The sequence below is a fragment of the Protopterus annectens genome, chromosome 7.part0, assembly GCF_019279795.1.
Source record: "Protopterus annectens isolate FY-2018-M chromosome 7.part0, PAN1.0, whole genome shotgun sequence".
Taxonomy (NCBI): Eukaryota; Metazoa; Chordata; order Ceratodontiformes; family Protopteridae; genus Protopterus; species Protopterus annectens.
This window is the reverse complement of record NC_056739.1, coordinates 852,820,608-852,843,557: the sequence shown is the minus strand read 5'-3', so window position 1 is coordinate 852,843,557 and position 22,950 is coordinate 852,820,608. Positions and strand designations below refer to the sequence as shown.

At 42.1% G+C, this 22,950-nt stretch overlaps 1 protein-coding gene across 2 annotated transcripts in view; it reads left to right on the top strand.

Moving 5' to 3' along the window:
• IARS1 (isoleucyl-tRNA synthetase 1) overlaps nucleotides 1-22,950 on the top strand; it is a 1,809,950-nt gene that overhangs the window by 183,161 nt on the left and 1,603,839 nt on the right. For both annotated transcript variants that reach the window (XM_044077404.1, XM_044077403.1), the window contains one exon: nucleotides 4,827-4,944. In XM_044077404.1, the coding sequence (XP_043933339.1) occupies nucleotides 4,827-4,944 (118 nt within the window). The remainder of the gene's footprint in view (nucleotides 1-4,826; nucleotides 4,945-22,950) is intronic.

The following is a 22,950-nucleotide window of genomic DNA, read 5'->3' as shown; positions in this document are numbered from 1 at the left end:
CCCTACCAGTCTATTTCTTAGTAATTACTACTCATTCTAAATCTAAAACTTTTTTGTTCTACTGGAGGACTTTAATCTGCATTATCAAATAGCAAAAAAAAAATTCTGCTTGATGCCATCAGCAGCACAGTTTTATATGTATACATTTCTGCATGTTTGCTAACTAACTGAGGTGATCGCTGTCCAGTTATGACATAATGAACCATGAAGAAGCAAAAGACAATCTGGTTACATTACTGGAATACTCTGAAATTATAGAAAGTGCAAAACCGACTTGGAAACCACAGAATCAGATCCAGTTTTACAGGATATAAACACAGTTGCTGCACCAAATGAATTTCTACAAATATTCACCACCAGACAGATTTACAGAGAACTGAGGGGAAAACTTACACAAATTAAACTAATAGAATGCAGGAAGAGAAACAGTCATAGGCATTCTTTGTATAAATTAGAATAGAGATGAATTTAAGAATTTTTAATAGTTAAAACGCGTTTATCATCATTAGTATGAGCTACTTGCAAGATCATAACAAAAGTACTGCATGCACATTTACACATACATGTTAAGAAATAAAAATATGACAGGATATATACTGCTGCAGTCTGCTTGTTGGGAGCAGGTTTGCATGAGGCCGAAAAAGGCTACAGGAGACAAATGATGTGCTTCTAGATTAGGGAGCAGACACAGTGTCAAAATACTTAACTTACCTTACTATGTTGTAGTGTAGTACACAACGAAATAATAAATCCTCTCTCCACGATCTCGCTTCAGCTTTTCTTAATCCAGTAATATAAAAAACGCCCGAATGGTGTTTTCGCGCATGCACATACCAGCGGAAAGACGCTGGTATGAAAAAAACGTGAAAAAAAGAAAGTTGGCGCATGCGCAGAACAGCAAAAGTACGCAGACGTGGAAACATACGGAAAAAAAGTTAAATTAAAATTAAATTTAAATTTAAGGGTCGCGGGCCGCATGGAAGAGCTCTGAGGGCCGCATGCGGCCCGCGGGCCGCGGGTTGGACACTCCTGCTTTAGAGTATCCTACAAAAGTTAGGGGCATATGCTTTATAGTATCCTACAAGTTTAACAAAGTCCAAAAAGTCAAATATTTCCAGATTTGTTTGTTCTGCCTCATTTCAGAAATATAATTTATTGCTTTGTAATCCCACATTTGTCAGTTTCTAACTTACTTGTTTTATCCCTATTCATCTCTTTCTCCAAAATCCTGCTTCATTTCCAACATGCTCTCGATTTTTCTAGTTGACTTTTGTGGGGTTTTTTTTCTTTCTCTCCAGCATTTTCCGTAGAAACATTGGAAAACGTTTCACTGGCACAGTCTCTCTGTGGTCGTTATTACCAGAACAACAAACAGAATCGCTTTCTGTTTCACAGCTCACTTTTTGTTGGACAAACTTTTGTATTTCTCCTTGGCATGTACTTCAAAAAATGATTTTGCCCCTCCAGGTAATGTATTTTTGAGATGTCTGGGTACAGCAGTTTCAATGTAACACCTGCTTCTTGACATTCCGTGAATAATGGAATAAATTTACTCCTTTTCTGCCTGGTGTACAATGTGTAGTCATTCTCCGCAAACACTCTGCTGTCGCCCACTTTTTGTACTTTGTCCTTCTGCCACAGTTTTGTCCAAATCATCTCTTTCTGTAGTAGGGTTGCATGTTTACTGTTAAAGGTCTAGATTGTTTTCTCGTGGTCAGGTCTGGAGCATATGCACAATGCACTCTTTCAGTTAACATTTCCTGTTGTGCAATACTAGTCCAGTTGCTTATTTATGACTTGTTTGTGATTTTGTAAAATGAATACAGGTAGGTTTCTTCCAGCTTCTCTGGTACAGCAGAAAATCCTGAGGTTTTCCCTGTATGTGCTGTCCTCTAATTCTGTTATTTTTTTTTAAACCTGATTTCTTGTGGAGTCTCCTATTCAGCCAACCTTTTCTTCATTTCGACCTCTTGAGTTTTGCAGTTTTATCACCTTATCTAAACATCTGTTTAAAGTTTCTTCCAGTTTTTCCTGCATTTTACTGTTTGAAGTGATAAACTCCATCAGTGTTTAGTTTATTTTAATCAGGTCTGAGTGCAGTTGCCTTGTACTTTTCCTCTAAGTTCCTGGAAGTCATGTCAGGAGGTTGAACTGCTTTGTGCTGAACAGCTGTAGTAATTTTCCCAGTAAGTGTTTTTGTCACTTTGTAGCTGATTTTACTTCCAAGTCCTCCTCTTTTTTTTTTTAACTGGCATCCAGGCAGCGCACTTGCTAGCTGGTTACTGAAATTTATTCAGTAATTTAGGTCCACTGGCGTTCTCTGCTACATTTCTGTTTTCACACTGGGAGAGCTAGAATTAATCTGTTAACTGAATGTGCAGCCATCTTCGAAGTCCCATCTTCACTTTTTAATACTGTAGCAGCTGCGGGATGTGAGTAGGTTTTAACCAGTGTGAAAACTGAATGCATTTCAGTTTTACTGCTGTTAGGTGATCACAGAAGCTCCCAAACTGCTTTGTGTAGCAGGAGTCTCCTTGTAATAGGCTCTGACCTCCTTCCAGTGGCTGGATCAGCCAGTGAACAGTTCTGTTCACTGTATTGGTGAGAATATAGAATAGTATTGGCAGCAGATCAGTTGTGGGAAGCTGTGCAAGAAAAACTGAAGTGTGGCAAATGGAAGAAGTGTGCAGTTGGGAAGGTGACAGGGAAGTGGTATCTGGGGAGGGGAATATTGGGAGGAAGAGGTTCAGGAATTGGAGAAATAAAAAGACAAAGGAATGTAGGGAGTTGAAAAGTCTGAAGAGGTGGATTTGAGAAGGGAGTTTGAGGGGAGGAGGCACTGATGAACATAGCAATTTGGTTTAATTTAATCTATGATGAAGGGAATGAGAAAAGGTTAGATTTACAGGCATAATTGAGTGGCTATGCTAAAAAAAGAAAGGCCGTTTAGGTTTATATGAATAACTGACTGGAGGTGCTTAAAAACCTTGGAAAGGGAAGAAGAATGGATTGGAAGGCTATATTCTAGCATTCTGTGCATCAGATGACTAGTTATGTATGGCGTGGGGTGTGAGGGAGGGAAGGCTCAATTTTGGTGTAGGTTGACTGTTCCTTGAGTGCCCTTAGAAAAGTGACATTTGGACATGTAAGCTATATGTAGTACTATACATGGGTTGTAAATGCAGTGACTTTGTAGGTTGTGAATGAAACTTTGCATTAGAGCAGCGGACCTTACGATTTTTAATGACAGTAGAAGGTTGTGTTGGTGTTACCTTATGATTATTAATGATGGTAGAAGTGGTGTTATGAACGCACCTGTATTTTAGTAAGCCTGGAAGCAAAGAATTCAGAGGTTGAGTAACACTGCGATGCTGCTGTTAAATTCCTTATCTAGTCTCTGTTATTTTGTTGCAGGATATAGGTTGGGGACTTGTATTTTTGCAGTGTTATTTGTTGGTTTGCCTGATTCTTTTCTGTGCACATTAGTGCAAGAAGCTGCGTTACAAAAGTATTTTTTTCTTCCTGCAACTTATAAACGAATGGTGCTGGTGGAGTTGACATAGAGGAGGACTTGCATTGGGTTTATGTATGGGAAGCATTCTTTTTAATTACTTTATCAGTCACTCAGATTCTGGCATGTAGTTTTTCATTTGCTTCCCTTTATGTAGTGCTGTTTTTTTTTTCTTTTGCGGTGTAAATATCTGAACTGCTAGTAAATGCTGTATTTTGAGTTTTTTTGTGTGTCTTTATGCATGATTTTTATGTACAGGATACACGTTGAATTTTTGACATTTTTGTAATTGTTTTACATTTGTACATATTTTACTTCCCACTTGCTGTGCAAGCTGGTTGGTCATTTATCTGTTTCTGTTGTTGGTCTAGGTTGTAGCTGAAAAGATTCCTTGGACCATTCTATACACACAGTCAATTGACAAACTGATAAAATGATGATTATAGATGGTCATATTGGCAGGCTGCAGCTCAATGAGATAGGGAAACATGCATTAATATTGGGACTGGAGAAGGCACATTAAGTTCCTTTATGCTGAGGTTTGTAAGTACGAGTCTTTGGGAATAAGAAATGGGGTATGCCAAAGTGGAGGTAGAAACAAAGTAGAGATACTGGCAGGGCAAGTAAGGATACAAGGTTTGAGAGAGGCAGTGGGCAAAAAGGAGTTGATGCTGTGCACTGACAAGTCTTGGGAAGATGAGCCGTTTATTTTATGCATGCCTTGTTAGTGAATATGCAACTGTCCATGAACGAGGAACTGGGAATAGGGGATTGGTATATCATACCAGTATGTAATGTGTATAGAAAAGGTCGGATGAGAGGCAGGTGAGAAGGTACGACTGAAGGAAAGGAAGTGTAGTAGAAAAAGAAGAGCATTCGAAAGGCAGTAGTAATTATATTGGGCTTTGATTCTCAGTGGGGTGATAGCAGTAGTTGTGTTTAGGTCTTCAGTATACAAAGGAAAGGGTGGTGCCAATCTAGGACCCTAGTGAGGAAGGGCATCATGCTGGATGTGTTGCATGTTAGTATGTTTGAGGGGTTTGACTCGTTCACTTTGCTACTGGGATATGCTTTGACTTCTTGTATTGGGCTTGTATTGCATGCCCTTATTAGAAAATCGGATGTTCGTTTACCTGGAATAGTACGTTTAAATTTTGTGGTAGTCTCTGGGTAAAAAAGGCTCCCCCCTCCCTTTGCTGCTGATATGAAAAGGCCTTGATAGGTACGTAGCAAACTGGTAACCTTAAAACAAAGTTATTCTTTTGTGAACTTTTTTACAGTATTGATTAACTGATTTGTCATTGTTGCCTTTCAGGTGGGTGTTTAAGCAGCTGTATGATAAGGGACTGGTATATAGGGGAGTGAAAGTTATGCCATTTTCCACGGCATGTAATACTCCCCTGTCCAACTTTGAGTCGAATCAGAATTACAAGGTATGCAAAAGTGTTTTTAAGTTTAACTTGCTGCAAGTACTTGTTGTTTCACAGGATGTTGGAGGTTGCTGGTTCAGTTTATTGTAATAGATGTAAATATGCAAACAATTTTAAGTCTTTGAAAATTTTGTATTAAAAAAAAAAAAAAAAAAAAAAGTAATTTTTTTATAGTGGTATAAACATCTGCTATAGGTTGTTTGGATGCATTTACTTATTTAGGTGTGATACCCGGACCCCTAGTAATAATGGCAAAAAAAGGGCCGTTAATGACAGCATTGTATCATTGCAGTCTTCATGCATGGTCTCCAGAGTTGTGTACCCTCCCAACAATCTGTACACAACCTTACTTTTTTGTGATGTCATTATTTACTTTTCAACTTGTAAACCATTCTGATGTTGGTTAATTTACTCTGGTCATCTCTTGCAGTATTACTTTGGTTCACTAGTGGTGCAGTGTTTACTGCTGCTGCCTCGCAGCTCCAGGGCCTAAGGTGTGTCCCTGACCTCCATTTGCTGTCCTAGTGAAGTTTGCATGTTTTTCTTTGTTTACATCTACACTTGGATGTCTGATTTAATTACCCCATTCCCAAAGACATGTTGGGTGATTGATTGCTATAAATTGTTGGTCTCTGTGGTCCAAGGTTGTAAAGAATGGTGTTGGCAAAAGCCCCCCCCCCCCCATATTAAACCTGTAAACAGATTAAATAAATATCTGTACAGCATGTCTTGGTGAGGTAGTATATGTTAATCATATTGGACACAATACTTTTCAATTGTTTGTTCCAAATAATTTATGTCCCTCAGTTTAATATTTATACATTTAATTGTTTTTTTTTTCTTTTTAAAATCATTGTAATTTAGCAGGAAAAATATGCCCACTGAGCAGTGGAAATGGACCCTGCTGTTCAGGAGAATGTACCAAAGTGTGAATGATGGGGCTCACATGATTAGTGAATTTGAGATTCACATTTTTTGTACTGTATGGTTTGTCTGTTGTACAGTGAAGTCTGTATAGGCAGTTTTTATAGTCATTGAAATCCTAAAAGCCGAAATATGATTGTGAAATGTACAAGTTGCTAAATTTTGCTCTGTAGAGGTGAGCAGTTAGTTGTATTGGAGATTTGTTATATCCTTGAAGCAGAGAAAATGATTGAGCAGGGTCTGATATTCTCATGTCTTGAATTCCTTCATTTGTTAGTTTTTAATGCATTAATCACACCTTTACTTGTGCTGTTTTACTCCATAAACTCAAGACACTTTGAATAGCTGACACACATTAAATGCACTTAGTTTTGATACTGAAACAAACGTGTTCCCATTATATACTTAGGCTTCCTGGAACCAAATAAGAAATTGTCTTTGAATTATATTTGGATAATCATTGTTCACAGTGTAGTTCCTCTATTTGTACTGACTTTATTGACCAAAATAACAGTTTTTTTATTTTATAAAATATTTTATTAATGAGGTTAGTACCACTAGATTTAGTTGCCTCCTGTTTCAGGGGAGATCTGAGATGGTATTTGTACTACTAGGGGAAATTTCGCCAGGGCATTGGAGAACTTCCCTCTAAACTTTTCAATAGGTGCATGGACTCTTTAACATCCAGCTGAGCTACCACCAACTTGAGAAGATGAGATCACAGTTTAGCATCTTATCCGAAGAACGACACACACAGCAGTATAGCACCCACCCCCATGCTGCATTGCAATGTCAGTAAACCATCTATTTGATGTGGGAATAGAACGTGCAGCCTTCTGCACCAAAGATGATTTATGCTACCTGTTGTACCTCTGGCAAATCAATCAGTATCTGCTTTGAGGTACAGTGGAACTAAACTATAACTACCCCGCCCCATCTGGCCCATGACCAATGGGGAAAGAATGGAAATGAATAACTAATGCCAGCTTGCCCTTTGAAGGGAACAGTGGCTTTGGTCTACTGTTCCACTGGTAACAACACATGGAAGTTTGTCTGTGCTAGAAGGTAGTGACATCTCTGTTGGAAGCTTGCTGCTGCCAAACTGTTATTATACTACTCTTCACTGGTGTGTGAGTGGGAGCATTTATGTGCAGGGGGTAAGACATTTCAGGACCCTGCTGTGATACAAATGCTTACATGCAGGCAAGGGAATTATGACACAGAATAGCCCTATAACTTTGCTTCATGAGCAGTGCTGTTTAACCTGAGGTCTGGGACAGTTTTGGTCTGACCTTGAGCTGTAGATGGGTACAGTATGAGGGTGTAATAAATCTGGACAATTGAGCTATCGGGAATAGGACATACTGCAGTCTTGGAATGTGGATGAAGATGTAGCATGGAGATCTAAACATCTTTATGCCTTCCTGGATGAAAGCTTAATCTTCCCAGATCTTGCCTTGTATAGTGGAGAGCCCCACTGTTTGAACTTTTGAGCTGATCTTCTTTTTGGTGGAGTGGTGGTCAATAGACAGGCAAAACTATAAGCTATGTCTTGTGATGCGTTTTTCCTTTTATCTGTTGATGCCAGAATTCTTTCTGTAACTAATTTGCCTTTCTATATTTAAACCTAAAGTCCAATATGCAACTAATTTCTCCTTTGAATGAAATGTTCCTTCCTCATGGCAGTTTTCTGTTCTGGCCGACCTCTCATAGCACCTTCTTGAAGCATCTGCATCTCCAGATCATTGTTGTATACTGTTGAAACACTTAAAATTGCAGGCTGTGGAATTTCCATTTACTGTTCAGTTTATTACCAAGCAGATATTTTACTGCTGTGGCCAATTTGAATGACTCATTGCGTTTGCTGTATGCATCTTTTTCTTCCCCTTAGCTTAGAATTGATAATTAAGCAATGCTGTTCTGAATCCAGTAACATTATCTACAGTCTTGTTACTGCTTGAACTTCAGCTTTCTAAATATGCTGTTTAATGACTTGTGCTCAGTTTCCACCAACACTATGTACTCATGTAGTATGGTACTTAACTCTTTAGCATTTATTTTCAGAATCGTCCCATCAGGGTAGTTGCAGCCACCTGTAACATTTTTAAGAATCTGATTTGTATAGCTATTAAACATTGTTGATCCCGACTTACTTTTGTTCAGTTTCCAAGCTGTGGCTGAAATGTTCCCAACATTATTTCCCATAATCATGCCACCACTTTTTGTGTCAGTGCTACTCTATATATGCATTCACTGGGTTAAATGATTCTCCCTTTTTCTGCAGCCAGATGATGGTAAGTCTTTGGAATGTTCATAGTAGCATTGTACTTGTAGCTTTTAAGAGGGTGGCTAAGCAACCAGTTTCTCTTCACCCCCCTTTCTCTCTCTCATTCATGTACTTGTTCTTTCTGACCTGGTCCCATCTGATTTACAGTTTTTGAAAAGATTTAAGTGAGACAGAATTGTAACATTTTAGTTTATTGTCCAGTGGCCACAGAAAACAGATTTTGTTGTTGTCTGTGTCATTTAGACAATTACACCTCTCTTGATCTTCCTTCGTGATGATGCAGAACTTTCCTAGCAGTTCTCTGACCTCTTCACTCAACATTTCCTTTTCATTATTTTGAACCTGAAGAGTCATGGAACATATTGCCGCACTTTTTCATTCTTTGTTATACTCCCACCCCCTTTTGAGATGGAGTCTGAATCACTTTAATGGTCTGTAAGTCATCATTTATCTTCTGTAAAGTTTGTCAGAATAAGAACACCTTTAGTCTGCCTGTGTATAGCATGGAGTGCCTTCCCCTTATATCTCTCACTGTTTGCTTTGTAGCTTGGACAGGTCACCTTTTCTCCACAATTCCCACAGTAATATTAATGATGTACATTCCTGGCTCACAGGTGACCACGTGGTTCATAGCACATGCCCCTCCTGAAGAGAACTGAATAATACATTAATGGTTCTGGATATGCATGGTCTTTAGTGGATATTTTCACAAGGTCCCTGTTATACTCCATCTCCAGCTCCAGTAACTGAGGCTGTTTTAAATCTATGACCTGGGAAGTGAAGTAAATTATTCATGACCTTCAACACACTCCCTCCTTTTACAGTTTCTGAAAGGTAAGTCTAAAATTATGTCTGCAGTTTTTCCATATCCTGAAACTTGTTTTTATAAGGAATGCTTGTCTTGAAGATGTTCTTCGTATTTCACTGTTGCAGTCATCACCTGTGTGTTATCCCTGCTGTGGTAGCCCTTGGTAGTCCCGAATACTCGAGTCAATGTTTTTATGCGCCGGCTGCCGTCGCTTGTAGTCTGACGTCAGCTTGTTGGTGCTATAAAGCAAGGGAACCAACATCATTACATCAGTCTTTCTTGCCATGGAGCCCATAGCAGAAGCAGTTTGCACGATTGCCAGTCGGTCGCTACCAGAAGTTGAATTTCAGAAGAAAACATCTAAAGCTAAGTACCCCGTTGGGGACCCCTTTTTCTTTCTCTAACAGATGTCCGAAAAAGTTTTGTCTCGCCGTGGAAAGCCGATCCCACACCAAGACTTTCATTCTTACTGCATCAGTTGTTTAGGCCCAGACCACGACGTCCCTCGTTGCTGGTTCTGTGCCCTCTTTAATGCGAGAACCATTCGCCATAGAGCTCTTTTTGTAGACATTTACTTTTGTGTTCCGTCTTTGAATTTCGATATGGCATCAGTCAGCCAACAATCTGTCGACATTCCGAAAAAACATAGATACATTTATTTTATTTTATTTTACATTTGTTGATCGGGAAAATCCGACTGGATGCTTGTCCATTTTCAGCAGAGGCCCTGGAGAAAAGCTCCATAGTAAAAAATCAGCTAATCATTACAAGTAATACAGAGGTGTTCACATTCAGAGAGAGTAACGGACTTAATATAGCTAAGTAATATATTATTCATGCTTAGTTCAAGTTTACATGTCAGGTATAAAGGTTGACAAAGATCAGTTTAAGGCGAAGTTAGATTCAAGTTTAACAGTTCGGGATAGGATACACTCAAGTATTCAGGTTAAGATTTGGTTATTCCGTACTTGTGTGGTAGAGTAGAAGAGAATAGTGAAGGAGTAGGTAGAGGCGGAGAAATTTTAACTGTATATTGGGTAGTGGGAGTAATTGGTAGAAATAAAGATAGAGAAAGGCCACACAAGGCTAAGCTTTCCAACAACACTACCACTAAGCAAGTCGTCAGTTCTCTGGAATTCAGTGAGGAGATTTTGCAGACCCTGATGCCCAACTCGCTTTCTATGCAGGCCTCTGCTGAGACTCTTTGAGTCCGGTATGCTGCAGAAATCCACTTGTTCTTCTGGGCCTTTGGCTGTCTTTGCCTCGGTTGGGTCCGGAGTCGTGAAGCAAGCACCGGCTTCTGAGGAGGTGTTGCACACTACTGATTCTAGACAAAAACTGACTTCTTCACATCCGACTACTGCTTCTCAGAGACGGATGGATTCTCTTAGGCCTAGAAGCCAGGCCACTCCTAGGAAATCCGCTTCTAGCCACCATCTTGCTACTCCCCGACCCCAAGCTCAAATGCTTAAAATGGCGGAGGATCTCATCTCCCTTATCCGAGGTACTCAGGCCCCCACTCCAAAAAGGAAAAGGCATCCTTCTCCAGAAATTGACAGACTGAGTCTGAGGAATCTGATTATTCTGCTTTTGAAGAGGAACAACATCCCTTAACTGTTTGAGGATTCAGACGCAGAGGAATCCATTCCTTCTACCTCCCTTCCAGAGGACCTCCCTGAGGGAATATTTTCAGTGGGAATGTCAAGACTTCCCAAAGTCAAAGAAACTACTTTTTCTGGACCTGCCCCACCACAGACCCCTGGCCATCCCACCTATTTAGGAAGTGGTGGATGATGTTGTCCATGAGTCCAGCTTAGTCCTGGATGCCCTGCCTTCTGCTCCAACTAAACCTGATGGGTACTACAGAGTGCTGGATTCTCACAAATACCGGTACAGGAGTCCTGCTGCAGACCCTGAGGTCATTACACAGGACCCAAAGGAGCTAAGACTAGTTCTGCCAAGAATCCTTTTCCTTCTGACAAAGACTCCAGAGCTTTGGACAGATGGAGTAAGAAAGTATACACCTCTGCAACCTTAGCTATTAGAGAACCCAATTGTCAGTTCCATATGTTAACATATCAACAACACACTTTGGAACAATTAAAACAGAAGATTGCTACCTCTCCTGACTGTGCCAACACAAAAGAGCTGACAGAATTACTGCACTCTGCTTGTCAAGTGGCCAAACACTCATTACAATGTGGATATGATGCCCTCAAAGCCTCTAGCAGGGCAGCAGTGACAGGATGTTATTAGAAGACATGCATGACTGAAGGAACAACCTTTCCCTGTTCATGTCAAGTCTAAACTTACTGATGCACCCTAGATAAGGAATGCCTGTTTGGTGGAAAAAGCAGAAGAGGTGCTTAACAAAATGGAAGACTAAGCAAAATCTATGCAAACAGTAAAAGATTTTCAAGTTCGACCTCCCAGATTTAGCAGGAACCTTCCCTGCACTTAGCAGACAGGGCCAAGGTAAGCCCCGCAGGGGCAGGCCATCCAGGCCCCTATCCCAGGGCCAGCAAAGAAGCAAACAGTGGACCACTTCTGACTCAAGGCAGGGAGTTCTAAGCTAAGCTTCTATGGCAAGCAACTCACAATGACCCCCCCCCCCCCCGCCCTCCTTTCACTCATCAAAAACTAGGAGGAAAGCTCACCCTCTTCAAGGACGAATGGGTCCCTATAACAAGTACCAGTGGGTCTTAAAAATCCATTTCTCGGGGATGCAGAATCTCCTTCAGCGTACTCCCTATTCCATGAGGGTACCCAGACCTCCCCCCAAACCATTGGGCAGAGACATTGAAACAGGTGCAAACTCTAATATCCCAGGGGGCTGTAGAACCTGTCCCTCCAGATCAAACAAGAAAATGTTTTTACTCCAGACTATTCCTTGTTCCAAGAAAAGAGGGCACTTGGTGCCCCATCCTGGATCTATCCAAACTGAACACCTCCTTGGTGGTCCCCAAATTCAAAATGCTAACCTTGCAGCAGCTCCTGCCAATGCTCACACAAAATGCCTGGCTTGTGACACTACACCTAAAAGATGCCTAATTCCACATCCCTATCAGGGAATCGTGCAGAAAATTCATGTGCTTCAGAACAGGCTATCAACACTTTCACTTTTCTGCACTGCCCTTTGGCTTATCTACTGCTCTCAGAGTATTCACCAAATACTTGGCCCTGGCTATAGCATTCTGCAGAGAGAGAGAAACATATACAGATTTACCCTTAAGTGGAAGACTGCCTCATTCAGGCAGAGTGCAAAGAAAAGTTGCTCCAGGACCTTCTCTGTCAAATCACTCCTAACTTCCCTAGGGTTGACCATCAACGAGAAGAAAATCTAAGCAAAACCCCACCAGAAAAAAATGTTTTCCTGGGGGCTGTGCTAGACACAGCAACCCAAATGGCCTTCCTGTCCCCAGAATAGCAGAGCTTCCTGCGTCTCTACTTCACCCAGCTGGCTTCCAGAAGTCACCTCACTCCGAGGAAGTTCCTGTAAGCCCTGGGATACATGGCACCTTGCATCCTTCTCATTCCTCTCACCAGGCTTCACATGAGAAAACTTCAGTGGTGCTTAAAGATCCTTTGGTGTCAGTACTCTCCATCCCTAGAGACCACTCTTCCTCTGATCCCTTGTATAAGGGCCGAATTTCTTTGGTGGGCAGAGGCCTGTGCCATCAACAAGGGTCTTCCCTTCATCCTCCACCCTTCTGACCAGACCATCATCACCGACGTCTCAGACTTTGCTTGGGGTGCTCACCTAGCAGGCAGGTGTACCCAAGGCCTTTGGAATGCCCAGCAACTTCACTTGCACGTCAACCAGAAAGAAATGATGGCAGTGCAAAAGGCTCCGACTTCCTTCCAACCCCATCTCAGGCCAGGGATCCTCCTTATAAAAACAGACAACACCACAGTAATGTGGTACATCAACAAGGAGGGGGACACCCAATCTTACCCCCTGTGCAGGTTAGCCATGAGTCTCTGGCTTACAGCCACCTCCATGGGGCTAGACCTAATTGCCCAATACTTACCAGGGATCAACAACACACTGGCAGACCACCTAAGCAGAAACTTACTGGACCCCCACGAATGGCAGCTCCACAGAGAAATCATTCTGCAAGTCACCCAGGAGTGGGGGACCCCAGAAGTGGACCTCTTTGCCTTGCACCTCAACCACCAGCTGCACAAATTCTGTACCAGGGAGTATCACCTCCTAGCATGAAATGTGGATTCCTTGACCTTCCCCTGGAGCTCCCCTTTGTGCATGCATACCCTCCTCTGCCCCTTATTCCCAAATTTCTGTTCAAAATAAGAAAGGAGAGACCAAAGGCCATCCTCGTTGCTCCAGATTGGCCCAGACAGCATTGGGTTCCCCTTATTACGCAGTCTGACCTTACAGCCCTCAAAGCTGCTTCCTCTGATGTCAGACCTCTTGAACCAGGAGAGGGGGATGGTACTGCACCCAGACCAACAGACTATCAAACTTTTAGCATGGCTTATACACTAAAAACTAACCAGGAGTCCCTGTTAAGCAAACAGGTCCTGGACATCATCACAGAGGGCAGAAGGCCCACCACAAGAAAATCATATGCAGGAAAATGGAAATGTTTCTGCTCCTGGAAACAATCAAAAGGGGGCAGTACCTCCCAACCTTCTATCCCCTCTCATCCTGGATTACCTAGCAGAGTTGCTCAGTAGTGGCCTCTTTCTCCTGTATTAAAATCCATGCCTTCCTCCTTGCTATCACCTCAGTCAGAAGGGTCTTGGAACTTCAAGCTCTCATGGCTGTAGAGCCGTTCATAATTTTCTCCATGCAGACAGAGTCTTCCTGAGGACTAACCACTCCTTTATGTCCAAGGTGGTTTCTGATGTGACTTTTAACCAGGCCATACACCATCCCACCTTCTTTCCCAACCCTCAAAACAAGGGGTAAAGAATCCTACACTCACTAGATGTACACAGACAACTCAGATACTATCTAGACTGTACTAAGCCATTCAGAAAAACAGACCAGCTTCTTGTAAGCATTCCCCTAGGGCCAGAGGGGAAGCCCATCTCCAAACAAACCGTTTCAAGATGGATTTCACACTGTATCCATTTTTGCTACCAACTACATGGGAAACCCCTCTGTAAGTCTATCCGTACCCACTGCACTAGGGCAAACTCCACTTCCACTGTCTTCCTCAGAGGAGTACCTACCAGGGACATCTTGGAAGCGGCCACCTTGGACCTCAATCCATTCCTACCTCTCTTTTGTAAGTCTAGGGCAGGGTTTGCCTCTGCAATTCTGTGGGCCTCCTGACCCATACCCAAGTCTCAACCTATCCTTCCACCTTTTTCCTCAGCTTTGGGAATCCTCCCACAGGTGATGACTGCAACAGTGAAACACGAAGAACATAGTACAGTTGTGTACAGTTACCATAAATGTAGATGTTCGAGTGTATTCACTGTTGCAGTCTTGGCTTCCCTCCATCCATCCCCCTTTTCACTTCTTCCCCATGGGGGACACAAGCGTCCCAAGGTGGCTTTTAGCCACCAGGACCACTTCTCTCTTTTCCCTTGTGCTTCTGATGGGTTAGTGCAAGAAAAATTGATGTAATGACCTCGTTTGCCTTGCTTTATAGCACTGACGAGCTGATGTCAGACTACATGCCATGGCAGCCGGCGCACAAAAACATAGACTCTGGTATTCGGGCCGACCGAGGGCTACCACAGCAGGGATAACCCACAGGTGATGACTGCAACAGTGAATACACTCTAACATCCACTTTTATGGTAAGTGTACACAACTGTACTTTTCCCATCCACTGGTCCAAGTTATGTCTGAATAGGGTTAGGAAAAGGCTCTGCTTTACATGGATGGGAATGCCTGTTCCTGACCATGGGGATTCTGTGGTACATTCGTGTGCTGTTTAAATCGCAAGCAAAGTTTAAATGTTTGTATCTAGTAGTTCAATGCTGTTTGCTTTGCAGATATGCAAAAGATCCATCAAGGCTGGATCCATGGATGCCTTGAACGCCAAACATAAATTGCCTTTCATGTGTCTGTAGGAAAGAGAGTATAGGTATAGAGCTTTGAGGCAATCTGCTTGGTGCATTGTATTTATGCCCTGTATTCTTTTTGTGAGGAACCCATGAGGACATTCCAGGTGTTGCATGTGCCTGGTCAGGTACGTACTGAAGGGAACATTATCCTCAATGATGGTTGTGATTAAGATGGAGTGTAATGCCTCAAGGACTTCCCTGGACCTAGAAGCCATAACCTTAAAAGTTGAATGACAGTACGATTTTTGTACTACCTTAGACATGTGTTGGTTACTATCTACATGAATTCCCCAAATCCCTGACTACTGTCTCTACTTTTAGGTGTATTTTATTGATGAAGTAGTGTCCCGGGGTGGCAGACTTCCCAAAAGGTGCTATTATGCATTTCTTGACATTGAATTTTAAGCCATAGCTTTGGCAGCAGTCATTTGTCTGATGTTTTTTGTGTTTCACTGTTGCAGTCATTACATTTGGGTAATCTGCTGGCAGGTTGCCCTCAGTCGGCCTGAATTCCAAAGTTTTGGGTCCTGCGTCGGTTGCTGTCTCCTCTTCCATGATGTCAAGTTGTCAGGGGTATAAATCATGCAGCCGACGCCATTTTATTTAGTCTTTCTTGCCACGCGGTGCCCGAAGCAGAAGCATTTCGCAAGTGCCGGTTGGCCGACTCCTGAAATATTCGAGTTTGAGTTTCAGAACCGAAGTCTTCACTAAAGCCAAGTACCCTGTTGGGGAAACTTTTTTTTTTTCTTGCTCCATTCTGATGTCAGAAAAAGTTGATCACTGTATTACTTGTGGGAAGCAAAATACCTCATAAGGATTTCCATTTATACTGTATTCCTTGCCTAGGCCCTGATCACAATGTGCCTGACTGTCGGTTTTGTGCTAGATTTAACCAACACACTATTAAGCGTTGGTATATTTTTGCCTCAAAGTATTTTGGAAACAGATTTAACTACCCAGAAATGTCGTCGGATAGCAGTCCGACTACTGGAGTACATAAAAAACGCAAGGAAAAGGACAGAGAGAGACAGTCGAGGTCCAAAACCGACGAAGCTTCTCCTAAGCCAGTTGCTGTTTCTCCGGTACTCGGGCGCTTTTGCAGCCCCTGATACACCCTCTACTTTAGAGTCGCAGGCCTCTACTGACACCCACGTGGAGTCTGGCATGCTGCAAGATACTCAAAGTATTGGACCCACAGATGTATCTCCCTCAGATGGGTCCGGAGCCGCTGAGCAGGCACCGGCTTCTGAGGGGGTTTTCAGGCCTCAACATTTGTATATCAAACTGACGACAGCTGCAAAACCAAAGACAAAAGCAACTTCTAAGACCAAACAAAACGACGCATGAACCACGTGCACAGGCCTCTATGCCTAAAAAGCAAATGATCAAAATGGCTGAAGACCTTATTACCTTGATCAGGGGTTCCCATCCCCCTCCAGATAAGAGGCCTAGGCAAGACACTGATTATGAATCTTCAGATCAGGTTTCTTTTTCTTCTGATTCCTCTTCTGATCAGGAATTTTCTATACCTCCCTATGAGGATTCTGATGCAGAGGAATCCATACCATCTGCATCACCTCCTGAGGATTATTCATTTGGATACATTAAGGGAGCATTTTCATTGGGAGAGTCAAGATTTCTCAGATTCAAAAAAAGAGGCTCAGGGATTTCCTTCTCCCTCAGCACAGGCCTTTAGCCATTCCCTCAGTTTTAGACATTGTAGATGATGTGTTTTCGGAGTCAAGCTTGACCCCTGACTCTTTACCTTCGGCTCACAGTAAGCCTGGCAGATATTACAGGATCCCTGACCCACATAAATTTTTATTTAGAAACCCTGCTGCTGATCCTGAAACTATTTCACAGGGTCCAAAGGGAGTTAAGGCCTCAACAGCAAAAAATCCTACCCCCTCTGACGAGATTCAAGGGCACTGGACAGATGGGGAAAAAAGGTTTATACATCTGCGACCTTGGCAATCAGGGCCTTAAACTGTCAATGTCATATGCTTAAGTATCAACAACTATGGGATTGCTGAAACAGAAAATGATGTTGATTTCTGAATGTGCAGAAAATAAAGAATTGCAGGAGTTATTGCATGCAGCTGAACAGGTTGGAAAGCATACTTTGCAATGTGGTTTTGACTCCTTAGAGGCCTCCTGCATTTACTGGATCTGTGATTAGGAGGCATGCCTGGCTAAAGGAACAAAATTTGCCTGATCATGTTAAAGCTAAATTGCTAGAGGCACCTTTACAGCATGATACTCTGTTTGGTATTAAGGCAGAAGAGGTTTTAAAGAAAACAGAAGACAAAGCTTAAGTCTATGCAAACTGTAAAAGACTTCTTACAAGTGCAGCCACCAAGATTCAGTAGACACTGGCCTACAAAAAACTGGTCCTTTCCTGTGCCAGACAGAGCTCAAAGGGGTAAATCCAGCCGCCCTAAGGATTCCAGATACCAGGCGCAAGATTCATACAGGTCAAAGCAATGGGGCGCTTCTACCTCCAAATCTGGAGGAGATAAAGCGCAAACCTACAGAAAACAGTTCCAATGACTTCCCTCTGCCAACACCAAGCACTTATCTTTTGGCAGCGCCCTTAGCACCTTTTGCTCAAAATTGGCAGTTAATAACCCAGGACAAGTGGGTACTAAACATCGTATCACAGGGATACAGATTCCATTTCTACACTCTGCCAATGGAAAATGGTTGGCCAGATCTGCCAAAAAGTCAATGGGCAGAGGCACAGAAACAGGTTACATCCCTCATGTATATGGGGGCCATTCAGCCAGTACCAGAACAGGAAAAAGGACAAGGTTTTTACTCAAGACTGTTCTTGGTACCCAGAAAGGACAAGGCCTGGCGGCCAATACTGGATTTATCGATTTTTGAACACACACCTAGACATTCCAAAATTCAAAATACTGACTTTTCAGCAGCTTCTGTCCATGCTGGGCAAGAATGCTTGGCTGGTGACATTAGACCTAAAAGAGGCATATCTGCATGTCCCAATAAGGCAATCGTGCAGAAGATACCTCAGATTCAAGGGTGGCTTAATGCATTACCAATTCTCTGCACTGCCCTTTGGCTTATCTACTGCGCCCAGGGTCTTTACAAAGTGCCTGGCACCAGTAATTGCATTTTGCAGACAAAGAAGTATACAAATATATCCTTACTTGGACGACTGTCTCATTCAAGCAGAGAGCAAGGACATTCTTCAACACCTGGCATTTGTGAAAAGGCTTCTAACATGCCTAGGGTACACAATAAACGAAAAGAAATCACAACTGGTACCCTTTCGAAAGATAACATTCCTGGGTGCAAGCTTGAATACAACTGCCCAGATGGCTTACCTCACGCCAGACAAGCAAAGGCAACTGACTACCTACTTCAAACTGGCAACAAAAACCCAGTTCTCTGCAAGACAAATTTTGCAGGCTTTGGGCTTCATGGCATCCTGCATCCTATTGATTCCATATGCAAGACTGCATATGAGGAAACTTCAATGGTACCTAAAAAGTTTATGGAGTCAACATTCTCACAGTCTGGAAACAATGATTCCTCTCATTCCCTACCTACAGCAGGAGTTTCTATGATGGGCAAAGGCATGTCACCAAAACATGGGATGGGCCTTCACTCTACCCCCTGCCAGCCAAACCTTAACAGACGCATCAGATTACGCCTGGGGGGCCCACATGGCAGGAAGATGCATTCGGGGCATATAGACCCCAAACCAAATACATCTACATATCAACCAGAAAGAGATGCTAGCTGTTCAAAATGCCCTAACAGCCTTCAAGGACTTATTTCACCCAGGACAACTACTGATAAAGACTGACAACACCACGGTCATGTGGTATATAAACAAGCAAGGGGGCACACACTCGTACCCCTTTGCAGACTAGCTATGGCACTGTGGGACACAGCTTTGACTTACCAAATACATCTTCAAGCTCATTTCCTGCCAGGAAAACAAAATACTCTGGCAGACGATTTAAGCAGAAACCTTATGGATCCTCACGAGTGGAAACTACATCCACAAGTCTTCAGCATGATAACAAAGAAATGGGGGAGCCCAGACATAGATCTATTTGCCTCTTCTCAAAATTATCAATAGAAAAGATTCTGCACAAGGACTTATCACAGACAAGCATGGAAAGTGGACGCCCTATCAGTTTACGTCTTTCTTCCTCTGCCTCTTCTTCCCAAGGTCCTCCTAAAAGTCAGACAAGACAAACCAAAGATGATACTAATTGCCCCGGACTGGCCCTGCCAATACTGGTACCCAATCCTAAGGAACTTGTCTCAATACCCAGCTTGGACCTTGCATCAAAGACCGCAACTACTGTCCCAGCAAAACAATCAGATCCTGCACAATCATCTCCAGACACTGAACCTGGCAGCATGGCTGATCATGTAGTTATACAAACAACACCTCTCAGTAAAGCTGTGATGGATGTCATTTTGGAAGCCAGAAGTCCTAGTATTAGAAAATCTTATGCTTCTAAATGGAAGTGATTCTGTGCTTGGAATCAAGCACAAGCAACAGATACTGCAGAACCAAATATTCCTCGGATGTTACAATACTTGACTGAGATGCTTGACAAAGGCCTGTCTTTCTCCTCAATTAAAATCCATGCCTCTGCCATTTCAGCTCATTACAATACAGAGCCACCAATCTTTTCTCGTCCTTTACTAAAGCAGTATCTTGGAGGAGCCAAAAAATTTAAGGCCTCCTAGAAGATCACCATTACCTGCATGGGACCTCAATTATGTGTTGGAAAAGCTCACCCTGCGTCCTTTTGAACCAGCTGCTACTGCTGATATAAAGTTCTTATCATGGAAAACAGCTCTACTACTAGCAATTACTTCAGCAAGAAGAGTTTCAGAGCTACAGGCCCTCATGGCTGTAGAGCCTTTTATCATATTTTACCCAGACAGGGTGTCTCTGAGGACAAATCCTACATTTATGCCTAAGGTGGTTTCCAGTGTGGCTCTTAACCAAACAATTCATCTGCCAACCTTTTATCCAAATCAGCAGAACAAGAGAGAGAGAATTCTGCATTCCTTGGACGTACACTGACAGTTAAGATTCTACTTGAGCAGGACTAAAGCTCTAAGAAAAACTGAGCAATTACTAGTGACATATGCTGCAGGATCAGAAGCAAAGGCTATTTCAAAGCAGACAATTTCAAAGTGGATAAGCCACTGTATCCGTTTCTGCTACTTACACCATGGTAAACCTGTGCCCAAGGGCATTAGGTCTCATTCCACCAGAGCTGCAGCTACTTCAGCAGCCTTTCTCAGAGGACTACCAACCAAAGACCTTCTAGAGGCTGCTACTTGGAGTTCTGTTCACACCTTTACAAAGCATTATCATTTGCCTCTCTACTCTTAAGTCCAGGACAGGCTTTTCCACTGCAGTTCTGCAGGGCTTTATAGCCGCACCTAATGCTGTTTAGCTCCAGCCTCCCAACCATAGCTTTGGCATTCTACCCAAATGTAATGACTGCAACAGTGAAACACGAAGAACATAGTACAGTTGTGTACACTTACCATAACTGTAGATGTTAGAGTGTATTCACTGTTGCAGTCAGGTTATCCTCCCGCCATCCCCCTGTCATTCTGGAGTTTATATTTTTTTCTCCATCTTCAACCTATGTGGTGTATTTGCTTGTAGATGAAGGTAACGTTTATATTGATGCATGTATATGTATGTGTGTATGTATACATATATACATATATATATATATATATATATATGTATATATGTATAATTTGCTACCTTTTTGGGGGCACCTGACATCTGGGGCAAGAAAAACTAAAGAAAATGGCGTCTGCTGCATGTTTTATACCCCTGACGACCTGACGTCATGGAAGAGAAGACAGCAACCGACGCAGGACCCATGACTTTGGAATTCAGGCAGACTGAGGGCAATCTGCCAGCAGATTGCACAGATGTAAGTACTGCAACAGTGAATACACTCAACATCTACATTTATGGTAAGTGTACACAACTGTACTTTTTAGACCTTCCTTAACAGTGGTAGTAGCTTGGGGGATTTTTAAGATTACTCTGCTTGCATTTCTGTGCAGATATGGTAAACCAGAAGCTCTTGACATTGTCCTTTATTTCCGAGAAGTAGATGCCAAAGAGGATCAGACCCTGCACAGAGCCCTGGGGGAATCCACTGGTGACCAGCTTCTTTGTGCCTCAGAGCCTTCCCAAAATATTAGTATATCATCCGGGAAGCACCCATAAAACCTACAGTATTTAAACAGTTCTGATTTAAAGACAATAGTAGTCTCCCATTAAGCCAACACAATATTGGCAAATAGGGAGGGCACAAGCCATCCCCATTGCTACACCCATTTTCTGCCTGAACAATTGATTTTCAAAACTAAAATTATTTTTCAAAATAAGTTCCATCAGAGTCCTGAACATCAAAATTCTTGAATGACCGAGTTTAGTATTGGTACATAAAAAAGTCATAAAACATTGAGGTACCTTGTTCATGGGGGATTACTGTAAACAAATCTTTGAGATCAACTGCAACCAAAATTAGTAATCAGAGTAGTATTCCTTGTGTATTTTCTTTAGACAATCCCAAGAGTCCTTGAGTATGTGTGGAAAAAGGTCTAAAGTTGCTTTTAGGTTATAATCAATAAATTTAGCCACTGTAAAAGTTTTAGATGCCTTAGCATCAACAGTCGGTCTCATGGTGGGGGGGGGGGGGGGTCACTGATGCATTTATGCTTCTTGGGTATCCCAAAAATAGTTGGTGTACATGGACTTTGCTGTATGAGGAACTGGGATTTGATGATGGTAATCTGGTTATCAGGTAATAAATCATTTAGTGTGATGTTAATATTGCGATAAGCAATATTCACTTTATTCACCGATATCTCTTCATAAGTATCACTGTACACCATTGTCAGCATTTTGTCCACATAGGCACGTTGGTCCATTACCACCAAACCTCCACCCTTGTTGGGTTTCATGATTCTTATGCATTTATTGGCCCCAATGTCTGCAAACAGGTTTTCTTCTTCATTTGTCATGTTGGTTGTAAAATTTCCTCTCATATTTTTATATATCTAACTTGACTTGCACAGAGAGTTTCAAACGCATGTAAAAGGGGATGTAAATACACTAGTCTTTTTACATCCCACAATGTTATCTGTTTGGTTTTTACAGTCAAAGAAAAATCTAAAATTCAGTTTTCTGACATAGTTTTAAGTCGGGTAAGCCACTCTCAATTTTAGGCATTCTGGTAGGAGCAAAATTGAGAACTTTTTGAAGCATGTTAGCCCATTGTTTTGTTACACAAACATCACTCAAATTGCATCTTAAAATCACCACAATCATTTGTTACTATATTGCATACATTTTGCTCATCAAACCCTTCCTCTATTACCACTGTGTCCTTCCTCCTCTCTCCCTCCCCTGATATGTTCTCCCCCAGTGGGAGTCAATCTGTCCGTCAACCAGGGAGCTTCACAGGTGTCCTTTTCCTTCTCAGACTGGATTTGGGAAGGTACAGAGTGTGTATTTTGCCAGGAAAACATTGGAAATAACTATGGGACTCTGGACCAACACTTAAAACTTTTGAAATTGAAGTTAAGAAAACTTAGAGAACTGTTGTCTAAGGGAATGCCTGAGGAGAGAGGAAGTACCGAAAGGGCTACATTTGTTTAAATTTCCAACAGGTACTGTAAATGGCTCTGAATTGTACAAAGAACTTTTAACCATGTTTAGTAGCCATGGTTGTGAGCTTTTAGAACTTTTGGTGAGAGACTGTGACAGGAAAATAAACTGTTTAAAAGTTAACATTGACCATTTGAATGACTGTATTAAGAATGATTTATGTTTTGATATAAAAACAAATGAAATACAGGGATGTTTTTGTCAATGTTGACAAGGTTGTTGCAGCTGTAAAATCCAAAAAAG